The sequence below is a fragment of the Megalobrama amblycephala genome, linkage group LG9, assembly GCF_018812025.1.
Source record: "Megalobrama amblycephala isolate DHTTF-2021 linkage group LG9, ASM1881202v1, whole genome shotgun sequence".
NCBI classification, from domain to species: domain Eukaryota; kingdom Metazoa; phylum Chordata; class Actinopteri; order Cypriniformes; family Xenocyprididae; genus Megalobrama; species Megalobrama amblycephala.
In genome coordinates, this window is record NC_063052.1 from 34,981,133 (window position 1) to 34,997,951 (window position 16,819).

Sequence of the window (16,819 nt, forward strand, 5' to 3'; positions counted from 1 at the left end):
TAAATACTCAAATTATTGACTTCAATGAGAATCACCATTTACGATTATGAGAATTACAAAAACGAATAAACAAAATGCCCAAGCGAACACATCACAGTAACGAGACTTGTGCTTAATTGTCATTAAAATAATGTCATAAGGCAAAACAAAAGTTTTAAAAATAGGCTTCAACTAAATTTAATATTTTGTTATATTATTTTTGGGTTGAAATATGAGCTGGAGATGTTTCCATCAGATTCATGCATTGAAAGCATGATGTTGTTGAGCAATCTAGAGCATTTTAAACTCCTTCACTTTAAAAGAATGATTCAGGACTAAACTGTAAACTCTCCTTTGATGTTTTCATTTAGCGGTTAGCTGAAAAATGTTCTTCATCCATTTTGCCTGTGGATGTGAATGAGCATGATGCGTTCAGAACAGTCAAACTGATCGTAAAGTGGAGGATTTGGCATACATTTAAACATCTCCAAACTCTAAGAGCTTTATACACTGGAACCGCACTTGCTCTAGACTCAATAAATATCTAGATCAGATCAGTGGTGGTCTAGATAACAGCAGATCTCTCCCAAGGCCTACTCAGTCTGTCAGGTCAAAGGTCAGAGTTCACAGGTTCAGGCAGCTGCTTCGATTGGCTCCTGGGCTTTGATGTGGACGCTGGGTAGACAGAACCAGGCGGGCGGCAGGTCGCGACTCGTGCTGTCGTCTTGAAACTTGATGTTCAGATAGAAATCACCGGTGTATAAGAAGAGCAGGGCTCCCACACACACAGAGTTCTCCGTGGGGTTCACCTGAGGATGAGAACATCACACACCTGCATCACTGCTCTGAAACACCTGCTGACTTCATCACTGCCGATAGCAGAGCGAGAAGTGGCAGAAGTACCAAAACTTCACATCTTCTGCTTCCTACACACTCTGTCCTGTGTCTTAAAGGGAAAGTTCACCCAAAAATGAAAATCCTGTCATCATTTACTCACCCTCAAGTTGTTCCAAACCTGTATATTTCTTTCTTCTGTTAAAAAAAAGAAGCTATTTTAAAGAATGTCGGTAACCAGACAGATAATGGCACCCATTGACTTCCACAGTATTTTTTTCCTAATATGGAAGTCAACGGCTACCGTTAACTGTCTTGTTATCAACATTCTTTAAAATGTCTTATTTTGTGTTCAACAGAAGAAAGAAACGCATATAGGTATGGAACAAGTTGAGGGTGAGCAAGTAATGACAACATTTTCATTTTTAGGTGATCTATCCCTTTAAGGCCAATTCACACTGCACCGACAGACCCAGACAGTCACCGGATTACAGTACGTCACTTCTCAGACATTCTAGTTCCGATTTAGCATGTTCAATCGGCTAAAACAAGCTCAGACAGACACCAACATACTCCGACAGGGGTAACACATTGATCTGACAAAACCTGACGAAGTGTCCGTTGCAGTCTGTTGGTGTGGTGCGAATTGGCCTTTACAGGTACAGAAGCAAAGACAGTCTGTCCTTTTTGGAAGAACCAAACTCAGACTTTAAAAGAACCAAACACTGAACAGAGTGAAAAAGAACCCAGTTTGCTTTGCATTCGCCTGGTTTCTAGTCTTAAAATAGGATCAGATCTCAGTTTGGTCCATTTTAGTTGGAATTCAGTCTACATATATATACAGTGCCCTCCACAATTATTGCCACCCTTAGTAAATATGAGCAAAGGTGGCTGTGAAAATAAATCTGCATTGTTTATCCTTTTGATCTTTCATTAAAAAAATTCACAAAATTCGAACCTTTCATCGAAGTAAAACAATTGATAGTGGGGGAAACTGACATTATGAAATAAATGTTTTTCTCCAATACATGTTGGCCACAATTATTGGCACCCCGAGAAATTCTTATATTCCCATTCATATTTACATTTTTTTTTAGCACACCAGGGTGATCATGAACATGAAATTGTCCAGCCATGAGTATAAACATGAGGAAACACAAAGGCCAAATTCCCGTAATCATTAATCAAAATGAGTAAAATCAAAGAATATAGTTCTGATGTGCAGCAAAAGATTGTTGAGCTTCACAAAATAGAAAGTGGCTGTAAGAAAATCCCCATTTCAGGGCAATAATTAAGACGTTCCAATCAAGTAAAGATGTTACAAATCTGCCTGGAAGAGCATGTGTGTCTAAATCATCCTAAATATCTCTTAAAGTGAGGAGGAAAGTTTGAGTGGACAAAGACTCTCCAAGGATCACAGCTGGAGAATTGCAGAGATTAGTTGAGTCTTGAGTCTCAGAAAGCCTAAAAAAAAAAAAAAAAGATCAAACAGCACCTACATCCCCACAAGTTATTCGGGAGAGTTTCAAGAAAAATCCTCGGCTTTCATCCAGAAACAATCTCCAGCATATTCAGTTGTCAGTCAAGACCGGAACTTCAAATGGGACCGGCTTCTATGGTCAGATGAAACTAAAAAAAAGAGCTTTTTGGCAGCAAACCCACCAGATGGGTTTGGTGCACACATGCATAAAAAGTACCCCATGTCCACGGTTAAATATAACACTAGATTTTTAATGTTGTGGGCCTATTTTTCTGCTGGAGGTCCTGCACATCTTATTCAGATACATGGCATCATGGATTCTAGCAAATACCAACAGATAAAAAAAATCAAAACCTGACCACTTCTGCTAGAAATCCAATAATGGGCCGTGATTGGATCTTCCATCAGGACAATGATCCAAAACAACCATCAAAACCAACACAAAAATGTGTCTCTGAGCACAAAATGAAGCTTCTGCCATGGCCGTCCCAGTCCCCTGACCTGAACCCTAAAGAAAATGAGTGGAGTGAACTGAAGAGAAGAAGCACCAACATGGAGCCGGGAATCAGAAGGATCTGGAGAGATTCTGTATGAAGGAATGATCTCTGATCTCTTGTCAGGTGTTCTCCAAACTCATCAGACATTATAGAAGAAGACTCAGAGCTGTTATCTTGGCAAAAAGAGGTTGCAAAAAGTGTTGAATAAAAGGGTGCCAATAATTGTGGCCAACATGTTTTGGAGAAAAACATTTATTTCATACTTTCAATTCTTTTCCTTCAATGAAAGGTTATAATTTTGTGAATTTTTTGAATGAAAGATCAAAAGGATACACAATGCAGATTTATTTTCACAGCCGCCTTTGCTCATAATTACTAAGGGTGGCAATAATTGTGGAGGGCACTGTCTATATATATATATATATTTATTTATATATATATATATATATATTATATATATATATTCGACTGGAGACTGGAGTAATAATGCTGAAAATTCAGCTTTGATCACAGGAATAAATTACATTTTAACATATATTCACACAGAAAAGAGTTCTTTTAAATGTTAATAATATTTCACAATATTTCTGTTTTTACTGTATTTTTTGTCAAATAAATGCAGCCTTGGTGAGCAGAAGAGACTTTTTTAAAAACATTAAAAAACCATAATATTTCCAAACTTTTGACCGGTACTGTATTTCTGTCATAATTTCACATACACTAGCATTTAAAAGTTTTGACACAAGTGACTGAATTTATGCTTCTCGTGATCTTAAAAACATTTTCATCTAAAGGTTTATGATTTAATGCTTGTAATTATTTTGTACAAACAAACAAATAAATAAAAAAATACATGTCCATTAATTTTTTTTTAACATTTATGGTTAATTCTCATACTTTTTGATGACTTTACAATTACTCTAATGTGGAAAATACTTATAATAAATATCAAGTAGGTGTGTTCAAACCAAGCGGCAACCTCCCCCTTTCTCTCGTGAAGCCAATACGGAAGTAACTTAAACTGCGATTCATCGACTGGCCGCTAGGGACAGGCTCCAAAAGGGAGCAGAATCTCATAGAGTCCCATGTTAAATTGGCCAAGTTTATAGCAGGAAAAAAACATGTTTACAAGTTGGTTCAAATTGTGGTTTTGGTCTTTACTGCTATTTTTGCCCTTCATGACAACTCTGAGGGGGGTGAATTTTTTTATAACTTATCCGTTTAAATTATATTAAGCCTTAAAGTTCTGCATAATTAAGGGCGTGGTCACTTGAGTGACAGGTAGATGCCGCTGCTGTCTGTGAGCCGTCATGTTACCTCAGCTGCCGCTGAATTTGGCATCTCAGCCGTTTTTGTGCTTTTTTTCTCGATTATTTTATACAATTATAAAATATGGCTTGCTGCATAATATTCGAGACTGATGTGTGTCTGTGTAGGTGTGCATGCATGGGGAAGAGACACAGAACACACGTTGTTGGATCGTGGCATTGGCTGAAAGTTTTGGTTGTGAGATTTACTACAATGACAATGGTGGGAGGATATCAAAATCCGACAGCACTGCTTGGATATTATAACTAAAACTGCTGCACTATTTTGAAAAAAATATACTTTGGACACAGGCTCATTTGTTTGTTAGATACGATCGTATACAGTTTTACAACATAAACGCTGCTCAGATTGCATCCTTTCTTGAAGAACGATGACAGAGAGCAGATCATTCAGAAGAAATGTGACATGTTTTTTTTGTTTTGCAATGGTCACTCATATTTTACCCAAGTGCCACAGATTGGATTCTTCTCGCGATCTCTATCTACTCTGCGGTGACGCGCAGCTAAGATGGCCGCGGCCTCATTTACGCGTCAAAACTGCTGTTCAGAACTCTATGGGTGACGTCACGGACACTACGTCCATATTTTTTTACAGTCTATGGTTCAAATGTGTGGCCAAAAGACTAAATCTCTCTTGAAAGAAACAAACAAAACAGCCTAATTCATCATGGGAAACTAAATTCACCCTTTGCCAGGAGTTTGATTGACAGGCGATCTGACTAATCATAACGCCGAATCCACCATTTTGTCCGACAAACAAATTAGACAGGAGAGTTTATAGATCAATGTTGGTGGATTTGAACTTAAAAAATGGTGTGTACTAACGTCTTTTCGCACTTGAAACAACATTCCTTCTGATGTTCATTCATGTTTATTTTGTGCTATAACTAGTGGGAAGAGATAATCGCTGCACATGCTGCTTGAACTGAGGCGCTACAGTGACCTGTCATGACACAAAGTGCCACAAAACGGTATTTATTGTTTAAATTTCTTAAAAATGACAAAATGTGAAAGCTGAGACTTTGTTTGATATCAAAAGCAACCTGCTCTGTCTTGTCTGTCGGCGTGTTGTCATTGTCCTCTTTGCTCCGTGATGTATTTTTCACTGCGTGAGAACGTGTGGAGTGAGAGCGGCATGGCTTGGCGGACGTAGCAACGGGGGGCGGGTCTTTGTGAAAGGGCAATTAGGATTTCTGTTGCAAGAAACCTTGACTAACATATACATAAGTGGACCTTCAACACCTTGACTGTGATCGACAGATAAACTTTCCTCAGATGTTGATGGCATGACCCGGCTCAGACAGTGTCCTGCTGCTGTGTGCTTTTCTATGTGCGTCATTGGCTCACCGTGCCGATGTAGAAGGTGTTGGAGCCGATGAAAGTGACGGCATCCTGCAGGTCGAAGTTTTGGACTCCATTCTGATAGTCTTGGAAGGGGACGACGGTCAGAGAGAACGGTCCGACGGCGCTCTTGCTGCGGTTGGTCAGTTTCACCTCTAACGGCACAGCGTCTCCAACCCTGCAGTCAGCGACCACGTCACAGTCGCACGGCTTACCGTTAACCACAACATCTAGAGAGAGAGAGAGAGAGAGAGAGAGAGAGAGAGAGAAAGAGAAGTTTACCCAAAAGCATTTGAGAACCTAAAGGTGTCTTCTCTTTTTTTGCTCTTTTGAAATACTGTGTTTAATGTTCACAACACAAACCTCTCAGCTCACACAGAACTTTTACTGAAACTGAACTGCAAAAAGAAATCATCCACCAGCTCACTACCATATTTCTCAACTGCACATTTACTGAAACCAATTACATACTTTTCAAAACAGTGACCTAAAACATCAAACTCTCCATTCAAAATATCATCATCTTTAGAGCCAGATTTACTAAACGGCAAATTAGTGTGGGTGTACTTTAATCATACAAAAGCACTGATGGGAGTGCAAAGTTCTGCGCGTGATCTACTGACGACACGCAAATTAAAGAACACAGACGCAGCTGGATCATTTCCATAATGACCAACACAATCTACCAAGGGCAGCGTCTGGTTTAAGACATGCTTTTTTGGGTGTTAAATAATGCAAATACCAGTAAATTGACTAGCACAAACCTTAGTAAATCAACTTACAGGATTCATTTAAATACTCTCCTACCATAAATTTTGTGTCTGAAAGGGAAACTCCTACAAATGTATATGCAATAAGATCAGCTGTAAAAATAACCCTGTCCACGCCTTTTTAGCACTATTTTTTTACTGAGTGTCTTTAGTAAATCCTGACAGTAGTTTTTTTAACGCCAAAAGAGGGTTTGAGCTGGCGCAAGCTGTTACTCTGGCCCATAATATAATGCAAACTTTGCCTTCAAAAGGTTCATGAAGCCAACAAATGCAAATATACACAGAACACTGAGATTTTTAAAAAACAATATGAACCTGACCTCTTACTACAGTGAATGAGGTTTTTCAGAGTAACATCTAAACATCTTGAAATGTGCAACATAGTGTAAAACTACCAGCATCTAAATGACAGTGAGCACATAGGTACTGAAAAACCAATTCCAACAAATATAAAACACTTCTTCAATATAAAGTTTGGGTTTGTGATTACAGCATGATTCAGAAAAATAAAGCATAATTTAGGGAGAAATATATTTCCAATATTTTGGATGCGAATGAGCACAAGAAGAAGTCCTGAAACTTTCCTAAATGTACAGCACAACTGTGAAAAGATATGAAATGAAAACTCCAAAAAATAACCTATTGAAATATATATACACTGTTTTTTGAAAGATATTAATACTTTCATACAGCAATGTGCATTAAATTGATCAAAAGTGAAAGTAAAGCCATTCACGTTATAAAATATTTCTATTTCAAATAAATGCTGTTCTATTAAACTTTCTATTCCTGAAAAATCTTGAAAAAAAAAAATCGGTTTCCATAAAAATATGCAGCAGCACAACTGTTTTCAACATTGATAATAATCATAAATGTTTCTTGAGCAGCGAATCAATATATTAGAATGATTTCTGAAGGATCATGTGACACTGAAGACGAGTAATGATGCTGAAAATTCAGCTTTGCCATCTCATGAATACATTACATTTTAAAATAAAGAAACTGTAATAATATTTCACAATATTACTGTATTGCTGATCAAGTAAATGCAGCCTTGGTGAATCTTATTGACCCCAAACCTTTGAAAGGTGGTGTAATTTTAAAGGGTTAGTTCACCCAAAAATGAATATTCTGTCATTTATTACTCACCCTCATGTCGTTCCAAACCCGTAAGACCAATATTTTTGATGAAATCCGTGAGCTATCTGGCCTTCGATTGACTGCAATGTTATTATCAACTTTAAGGCCCAGAAAAGTAGTAAAGACATGGTTAGAATAGTCCATGTGACTACAGTGGTTCAACCTTAATGTTATGAATCGACAAGAATACTTTTTGTGCGCAAAAAACAAAGCAAAAATAATGACTTTGAATTGAATTTCTTCTCTTCCCTGTCATTATCCTATGCTGTTGATGTTGTAAACACAGTGCAGCGTCAACAGCACAGGAGACTTCATAACAGTGGTTGAACCACTGCAGTCACACGGACTATTTTAATGATGTCGTTACTACCTTTCCTGGGCCTTGAAAGTGTTTATAACATCGCAGTCTGTAGGGGAGTCAGATACCTCTAGGATTTCTTCAAAAATATCTAAAAATATCAAAGATGAATGAATGTCTTACGGGTTTGGAATGACATGAGGGTGAGTAATTTCATTTTTGGGTTGACGTAGCCCTTTACCTTATTTGAATGTAATTTGATACTTATCCTTTTTGTCTTTTTTTTTTTTTTTTTCGCAGCTCAACTGCCTCAATGCACATTCACTTTTATTGTATGAAAAAGCACAGATCTCCTTTCTCCACGAAATACAAAAACACACAGGTGTGACTAAATGACAGAATTTACATTCTTAAAACCCACAAAAACCATCTACTAACTAGACTATTTCAGTTGATCATCAGCCTTAGTTGTGTTTCTCCAGCTGCACAGAGAGTCAACAGTGGTAAGCCATGATGCAACAGCACTGATCTGTGAGCAGAGCATGAATGAACGCGCATTATAAATAAAAAGGAAATAGTAAACAATACAGATGAAATTCATGTTGCATCTCTCTCACGTGCTCTGAGCTGTCGGTATCTATCACGATGAGGACTTCTGTCTCTCTTCGAGCGCCGGAGGCAGAGCTGTCACACGAGCCCCGTCCCCGGAGAGGGGCATGCTGGGAGATGCGGTCCCCGCGGGGCTCTGTCAATGACATACAGACAGACAGCCGGGCCCCGGAGGACTACAGCAGCTCTTCTCAGGATGAGTCCCGCACACGCAGATAAATAATCTCTCGTTGACAGGACAGCTGTAGATGTCAGGAACGGCAGCGCTGCTCTCCGAGGACTCGGTTTAAACTCTGAGAAGCGGCAGGTACGGCCTTCTGTTTGGGTAATGATGACTTAACAGTCACTATCACAACCGTGAAGGTAAATGTCAAGCTTTTTTTTTTATAAGCGAAGCTCAAATGTTTTGCTTTGCATCATCAAATATTCATGGTCCCTCCTGACTGACGTAAGACATGGTTAAAAAGTTTTTCCCTCTGCAAACCAGAGCTTCATCCAAATGTTATTTTAAGTCCCAAAATAGCATTTCACCAGAAAAATAGAGCGTTTTTGGAACAGAACAACGCCACCGGCAACGTCTAAACACAAGCTGTTTTAATCAAGACTCGTTCCAACGACTCCTGTTTAATTTAAAGGTGTGTCTTTAAATGTTGAAGATCAAACACAGATCACAAAGTCAACATAATGTGATGTATGAAACAATATTCAGCTGAAAATATTGTTGGGCAGGACTTGAGTTAATCCACTGTGATTTAACTGGATTGTAAAAAAAAAATCAGTATACATTATTTCAAATAAAAGAAAAAAAGTTCAACTCCAAAACACCTCTAAAATACAGACTCTTCATATGATCCAATCAATTCCTGATGTAATTCTTTCCTGCCTTACATTTTTTCCTCTGAGTGAATATTCTGTTTCACTCTGAAACAGATGTTAGTCAGAGTAGCAGCATATTTAATTTTTGACAGAAGTGAAAGCGAGGATGTGAGGAACAGAAGTACAGCGTGTTCAATGGATCATACTTTTGCTTAAAGGGTTAGTTCACCCAAAAATGAAAATTCTGTCATTAATTACTCACCCTCATGTTGTTCCACATCCGTAAGACCTCCGTTAATCTTTGGAACACAAATTAAGATATTTTAGTTGAAATCCGATGGCTCCGTGAGGCCTTCATAGGGAGCAATGGACACTTCCTCTCTCAAGATCCATAAAGGTACTAAAAACATATTTAAATCAGTTCATGTGAGTACAGTGGTTCAATATTAATATTATAAAGTGACGAGAATATTTTTGGAGCACCAAAAAAACCCCAAAATAATTAACTTATAACTTATTTAGTGATGGCCAATTTCAAAACAATGCTTCCGGAAGCATCGGAGCGTTATGAATCAGTGTATCGAATCTGCTGTTCGGAGCGCCAAAGTCACGTGATTTCAGCCGTTGGCAGTTTGACACGCGATCTGAATCATGATTCGATACACTGATTCATTATGCTCTGAAGCTTCCTGAAGCAGTGTTTTGAAATCGGGCATCACTAAATAAGCCGTTATTTTGTTTTTTTGGCGTGCCAAAAATATTCTCGTGGCTTTATAATAATAATATTGAGCCACTGTACTCACATGAACTGATTTAAATATGTTTTTAGTACCTTTATGGATCTTGAGAGAGGAAATGTCATTGCTCCCTATGCAGGCCTCACTGAGCCATCGGATTTCAACTAAAATATCTTAATTTGTGTTCTGAAGATTAACGAAGGTCTTACGGGTGTGGAACGGCATGAGGGTAAGTAATAAATGACAGAATTTTCATTTTTGGGTGAACTGACCCTTTAACAACATACTGATTGTCCAGGCAATGAAGCATCTTTCCGAAAGAAAAAAAAAGTTGAAAACTCCCTAAAATAGTTTTGAAAGTTGTGAGTTATGAACATTATGTGATCTCGAGGCTTTATACACTGTACACCATTGTAAAGACTTTAAGTCTATCTCTCAAGGCCTCATCTTCATCCATGTTAAACTCAATATGTTAAATTCCTGATTAAGCATCACATTGTAGGAGAAAAATGGATGCGAATGTAACCTTTAAGGATCAATGCAAAACCTAAGGAACTCAAGTTTTGTTATTTACTTTGCGCTTTAATAAGACAGAGAAAGTCTTAATCCAGACAAGAAAATCCACCAAAACATGAATCGTGTAGTTGTACCACCCTCTAAACACTCAATCTTGTATTCTGAACACAAGTTCAAAGGTTGATTCTGTTGTGCTATTTCAGGAGTATCCAGAGACACTCACTGTGTGTGTGTGTGTGTGTGTGTGTGTGCATGTGAGCACGTGTGTCTGTGTGTGTGTTCGTGTGTTCTTTCAGTTTGCAGACAATATGAGATCACAGTCTCCACTTTTCTGAAATTTTAGCTTATTTTCACTCAATCCAATTATAGCCCACTATTTCATCTGCTTCACACACACACACACACACACAAAGGTTTGTTTTTGTGAATAGTGGAGACATTCCATAGGCATAATGTTTTTTATACTGTACAAACCGTATTTTCTATCGCCCTACACCTAAACCTACCCATCGCAGGAAACGGTGCACATTTTTACTTTCTCACAAAAACTCATTCTGCATGATTTATAAGCCTTTTGAAAAGTGGAGACATGGGGTAATGTCCTCATAAGTCACCTCTTCTTGTAATACCTATGTCATACCAATGTCATTATACAAATTTGTGTCCTGATACGTCACAAAAATGCACACACACACACACACACACACACACACACACACACACACACACACACACACACACACAACACATACACACACATGGCTCTGGTGCGACACCTTACCAAGTGTTATATTTAGTTTTTTAAAGAGCTGTTGCTAGGAGATGTGAAAATGATAGGTAGATCAGCTGCGGATGGGTGGAGATATTTCTCCATAATGATGAAAAGAACAAAGAGAGAGAGAGAGAGAGAGAGAGGGGATGGGGCAATCAGACATGAACAGAAATGGAAAACTCTACATGAAAACTACATTTTCTAAAGAAAACAGGAGTAGCGTTTACCTGTGCACGACTCACCACCATAATGATAGTGTGTTTCTAAGTGGTTACTAGGGTGCTTTGGGTGGTTGCTAGGTGGTTACACACTCACCCAAGTCAAAATGATTCACCTTTGTGCATTAAAGCTCCCGCCATTAAACACAACAACACATTTCATCATTTACAGCTTCATTCTGCTGCTCTCTCTCTCAGGTTTACCACGTCAGCATTGTTGTGGTGACTGTTGCTCTAGAACGGTTGTCTGGGGTGACCATGATGTCACAGCACATAAAAAAAAAAAGGAACAGGTTGGCATGGCAACCAGGTCTGCCCGTGGCACCGAGCGGCCGCGGGGAAAGTGCCGGGCAGCAGAAAGCCGGTAAAACTGTCTGACTCAGCAAAGCCATGTGTGCAAACTGATTCATGGAGTAGCCCTGCATTTCTAGGGGGTCGAACCTGATATCAGAGGCTTGAACACACCTAAAAGATGTCAAAACAAAACACTGAGAGAGTCGCACCCAAGCAAACAACATTTCACTATGACAAAAACTTACCTATAGTGCCAAAACAAAAGCTTGTAAACAGAAGTTGCACCAATTTGAGGAGGTTACCATAGCAACAGCAGGCCACTTAGCATCAGGTATATTCGCAAAATTTATATTATTTATCATTTAAAACTATTAAAAAGACTTTTAATAGTTGCTGTTTGGCTGAATGACATTTTTGAAAGGATTAAACACATTTACTGAAGTGTCTATGTATAGACAAAACTATATTTATTTTATTAACATTTTAAAGAAATAGAAGATTGAGATTTATATATATATATATATATATATATATATATATATATATATATACATACACATATACACATATAATACATATATATATATAAAATTTTATTATTATTATATAATATAACATATATATTTGTCTATTTATATAAAATTGTATATTCATATCGGTGTGGTCAAATTGATTAATCACGATTAATTGCATTTAACATAAAAGTTTGTAAATATATGCGAGTTTATATCTTGTGATTCTGTGATATGTATGAATGTATGTATATAATTATATAATAATAATAATGATAATAAAATGACACATCCTTAAAATCATCATATAATTTTCACACAGAGAAAGCACAAAAACATTTAGCATCAACAAGTCATGTCAAGTCGGCCATGCAAATGCTTAAACTCTTACTAACCGAATGAGAAGGGTTTCTACACAAAGGTCTCGATAAACTCGGTCCTGAGCTTAGATTCTAGGAAATGAACGTCAGCGATCCTGGAGATGGAACATTTACAGCCCTCCTGTAAATGTTTAAACGTGGTAATTTAGATGAATTATTAAGCCGAGTTATACTTAGGTGGATCGCCATCATGTAACAGCATAAATTTTACTTGGGAATCTATATAAAAGCACAGAATCAGCAGGCGGGTGACCTCAGGAAGAGTTGATCTTCTCATCTCATTTTCTCCACATTAGCGCTGACACTCACTCAGCGAAAGCCATCTGTTGGCAAACATGACCGTGTCTGGTGCTTTCAGACCAATACAATGAAACTAATGGCGTACCTGCTCAAGAGTTTCATTCCACAAGGCTAAAGGAAATAGCCGTCTGGTCTTCTTCAAGATCAGGGTACATGCTTTCAAGTGCACTACTCAACGCTGAAAGAAACACTAGTGGGAATCAAGTCTGAGGGACACAAAAGACCCTTTCAATCTGTTTCATTCTGAATTGCAAAGCTTGAGAGCAGAGCAACGTCCTTCAAACACAGTTCAGCCCGGTCGACGCTCCGCTGTTAAAGAACAAGAGGGATATCTCTCACTGTCATGCCTGAATCATCGGGTGCTTCAAATGTGAATGCTTATGCAAGATCAATTAATTACAAAGTGGCACTCTATTGAAATCCCTCAGACTTCGTTTCCTAAATATTCACAAAATTCTCCAATTAATTCAGCTCCAACTGCTTTAGATTTAACATAAAAGTTTGAAAATTCCAACTGAATTGCCATATTTATGCATTTCAACTAGTAAAAACACTTGTGAATGTCACTTTGACATTCACAAATCTATTTTGGTTATTTTGATTGTAATATATGCATACAGATTTGCGATTGGTCTTTTCATTCTTGTAAAAAGGAAGAACACAAAACTTCAATTCATCAATATTTTAATATACAGTACAGTCCAAAAGTTTGGAACCACTAAGATTTTTAATGTTTTTAAAAGAAGTTTCGTCTGCTCACCAAGGCTACATTTATTTAATTAAAAATACAGTAAAAAACAGTAATATTGTGAAAAATAACTGTTTTCTATTTGAATATATTTCACAAAGTAATTTATTACTGTGATGCAAAGCTGAATTTTCAGCATCATTACTCCAGTCTTCAGTGTCACATGATCCTTCAGAAATCATTCTAATATGCTGATCTGCTGCTCAAGAAACATTTAATGTGTACAATTGTACAAAATATTTGTGTACAATATTTTTTTTCAGGATTATTTGATGAATAGAAAGTTCAAAAGAACAGTGTTTATCTGAAATCTAATCTTTTGTAACATTATAAATGTCTTTACTGCCACTTTGATTGATTTAATGCATGAACCTTGCTGAATAAAAGTATTCATTTCTTTGATTTCTTTTCAAAAAAATAAAAATAAAAATTCTTACTGACCCCAAACTTTTGAACGGTAGTGTATAATGCTACAGAAGCTTTGTATTTCAGATAAATGCTGTTCTTTTGAACTTTCTATTCATCAAGGAATCCTGAAAAAAAAAGTACACAACTGTTTTCAACATTGAAAATAATCATAAATGTTTCTTGAGCAGCAGATCAGCATATTAGAATGATTTCTGAAGGATCATGTGACACTGAAGACTGGAGTAAAGATGCTGAAAATTCAGCTTTGCATCACAGGAATAAATGACTTTGTCAAATATAGTTAAATAGTGCACAGTTATTTTAAATTGTAATAATATTTCACAATATTACTGTTTTTTACTGTATTTTTAATTAAATAAATGTAGCCTTGGTGAGCAGATGAAACATTGAAAATCTTAGTGGTTCCAAACTTTTGGACTGTACTGTATGTGCAAGAAATAAGGCTAAAACACTACGTTTAAGTGAACTGTGTGTGAACGTAACCATATTAAGGACTGAAATACAGAACTGACAATCATATTCCGTTGCTGTGTGAACATATAATGAATAACGAATCACTGCATTTTCTTTCACGCCGAATTTAAAGCCTCACGTGTCCTGAATTGAGAAATGCAGAAAATGCAATTCTATGTTTACTGTGAATGACCAAATTATTAAATTAACAAATAAACATATCATACTTTGCATAGACTACAAGTTCATATAGAAAAGGTTTGTCCAAAGGGACCAACTTAAATAATAACTACCATTCAGAAAATTTTAATGTAAAATTGCAGGAAAGCTAAAAAGAGTGCTAACTTTTAAAAGTATTACATCTTGAAAATAAAGCATTTTAAAACACAATACAGGGCATCCTGTGCCAACTCAGTCTTTAGTGTTACATCTGATCAAGCAGATGAAGAAGAAAGACTTTTGTTTTAGTGTTTTAGAGAGCAGCACCATCTATTATGTTTCTGCGCTGTCTCGTTTACGCTGGCGAGGAAATAAAGAGAGCCTCACAGACTGGCATCAAACTTGGCTGAGAGTCTCCGGCTGGCGATGCCTCTTTCTCCAGAGAGAGTCTGATCAAATCAGAACTTCCTGTATTGGATGACTCTGAATTCATTCACTTCAATTCACTCCAGTTCACATCCAACATTAATTATGTTTTTTTGTGGCAGAATTCCTGTACTGGGTCCATCCTGCCACATTCTCTCTTCAGCTCCAGCCTGATCTGGCTAGATATTCACAATCAAAAAGGTGACAAACAAATTCATAGAGGCAGCGAAGCATCTCCTTGCATCAGATGATAAGGAAGCTCCAGGCTCACACTTTTTGGAAACAAATAATTCAAAGCTTCACGGAGCAGAACAATACAAATAATCGAACACAAACAATGGAATATTTCCTAAGCAAATATATACGCTTGGAATGATTTATTTCTGGAGCTTTTTGCGTGATGGAAGTTGACCCTAAAATTCAAGATATCAGTGAAAAAGAGTTTTTGTCTCATATTTATATCATGATATAGTTAAGCAATATCGTAAGAGTAATGAGTGCAATATCACACGAGTGATGTTTTTGTCCTGAATAGCAAAAGTGTAAATGTGATATTGATTTTATACAACGGTTCAATATTGTGTTATACACAATATTGTCTGCTTTTGCTCAATTCTGCCTACGGAAATATTACCTATAAAGCCAGAGCAGAACTGTTGTGCGTCTCTGAGCAACACACAGCGAAGCTTCAGCTTTTTGAGTGAATCAGTCGGGTGAACCAATGATTCAATGGCCCATTAAAAAAGAGAGCCAATTACTAAATCCTGAATGAATCAGCCATTTGAATGAATCAATGAATGCATGACTTATTTAGACATTTACTGCCACCTATTTGCAGATTTAGTTTCTTATTTAGAGTATCATTTAATCAAAAAAAAAAAATAATTGTCCATATTAATAAAAAACCCATTAAAAGTAGGCCTAGCTCACCCAAATAATGAAAATTCTGTCAACATTTAATGACCCTCATGGCTGTTGAAGCCTAAATGTTTGTGTGTAATACATTCTACATTTTTTTCTAAAGCTACTATTGGAATGTTTATTTGATACTTTTCTGATTTAACACAATAATGACTTTAAATTATGTTTTGTGGGTAATTTCTCTATCAAATTTGATGCACGCTAAATTAATTACTTAATCATCACATTTTGCAAATAATTAGCTAAAAAAATGTAATTGCTTGACAGCCCTAAATATACACCGATCAGGCATAACATTATGACCACTTTCCTTTTGCTGCCAAAACAGCCCTGACCCGTCGAGGCATGGACTCCACTAGACCCCTGAAGGTGTGCTGTGGTATATGGCACCAAGATGTTAGCAGCAGATCCTTTAAAGGTGCCCAAGAATGCTTTTTCACAAGATGTAATATAAGTCTAAGGTGTCCCCTGAATGTGTCTGTGAAGTTTCAGCTCAAAACACCCCATAGATTTTTTTTAATTAATTTTTTTAACTGCCTATTTTGGGGCATCATTGCCACACGAGTTCTCGATTATTTTACAGCACATTTACAAAGTTCACACAGCTAATATAACCCTCAAATGGATCTTTACAAGATGTTCGTCATGCATGCTGTATGCATGCTTCGAATTATGTGAGTAAAGTATTTATTTTGATGTTTATATTTGATTCTCTATGAGTTTGAGGCTGTGCTCCGTGGCTAACGGCTAATGCTACACTGTTGGAGAGATTTATAAAGAATGAAGTTGTGTTTATGAATTATACAGACTGCAAGTGTTTAAAAATGAAAATAGTGACGACTCTTGTCTCCGTGAATACAGT

The 16,819-nt window shown here is 37.1% G+C and overlaps 1 protein-coding gene across 2 annotated transcripts in view; it reads right to left on the bottom strand.

The window, feature by feature from the left end:
- trappc9 (trafficking protein particle complex subunit 9) overlaps positions 1-16,819 on the bottom strand; it is a 258,472-nt gene that overhangs the window by 541 nt on the left and 241,112 nt on the right. For both annotated transcript variants that reach the window (XM_048203094.1, XM_048203092.1), the window contains 2 exons: positions 5,466-5,689; positions 1-788 (listed from right to left, as the gene is read on the bottom strand). The exon at positions 1-788 is cut by the window's left edge and continues 541 nt beyond it. In XM_048203094.1, the coding sequence (XP_048059051.1) occupies positions 612-788; positions 5,466-5,689 (401 nt within the window). In that variant the 3' untranslated portion in view covers positions 1-611. The remainder of the gene's footprint in view (positions 789-5,465; positions 5,690-16,819) is intronic.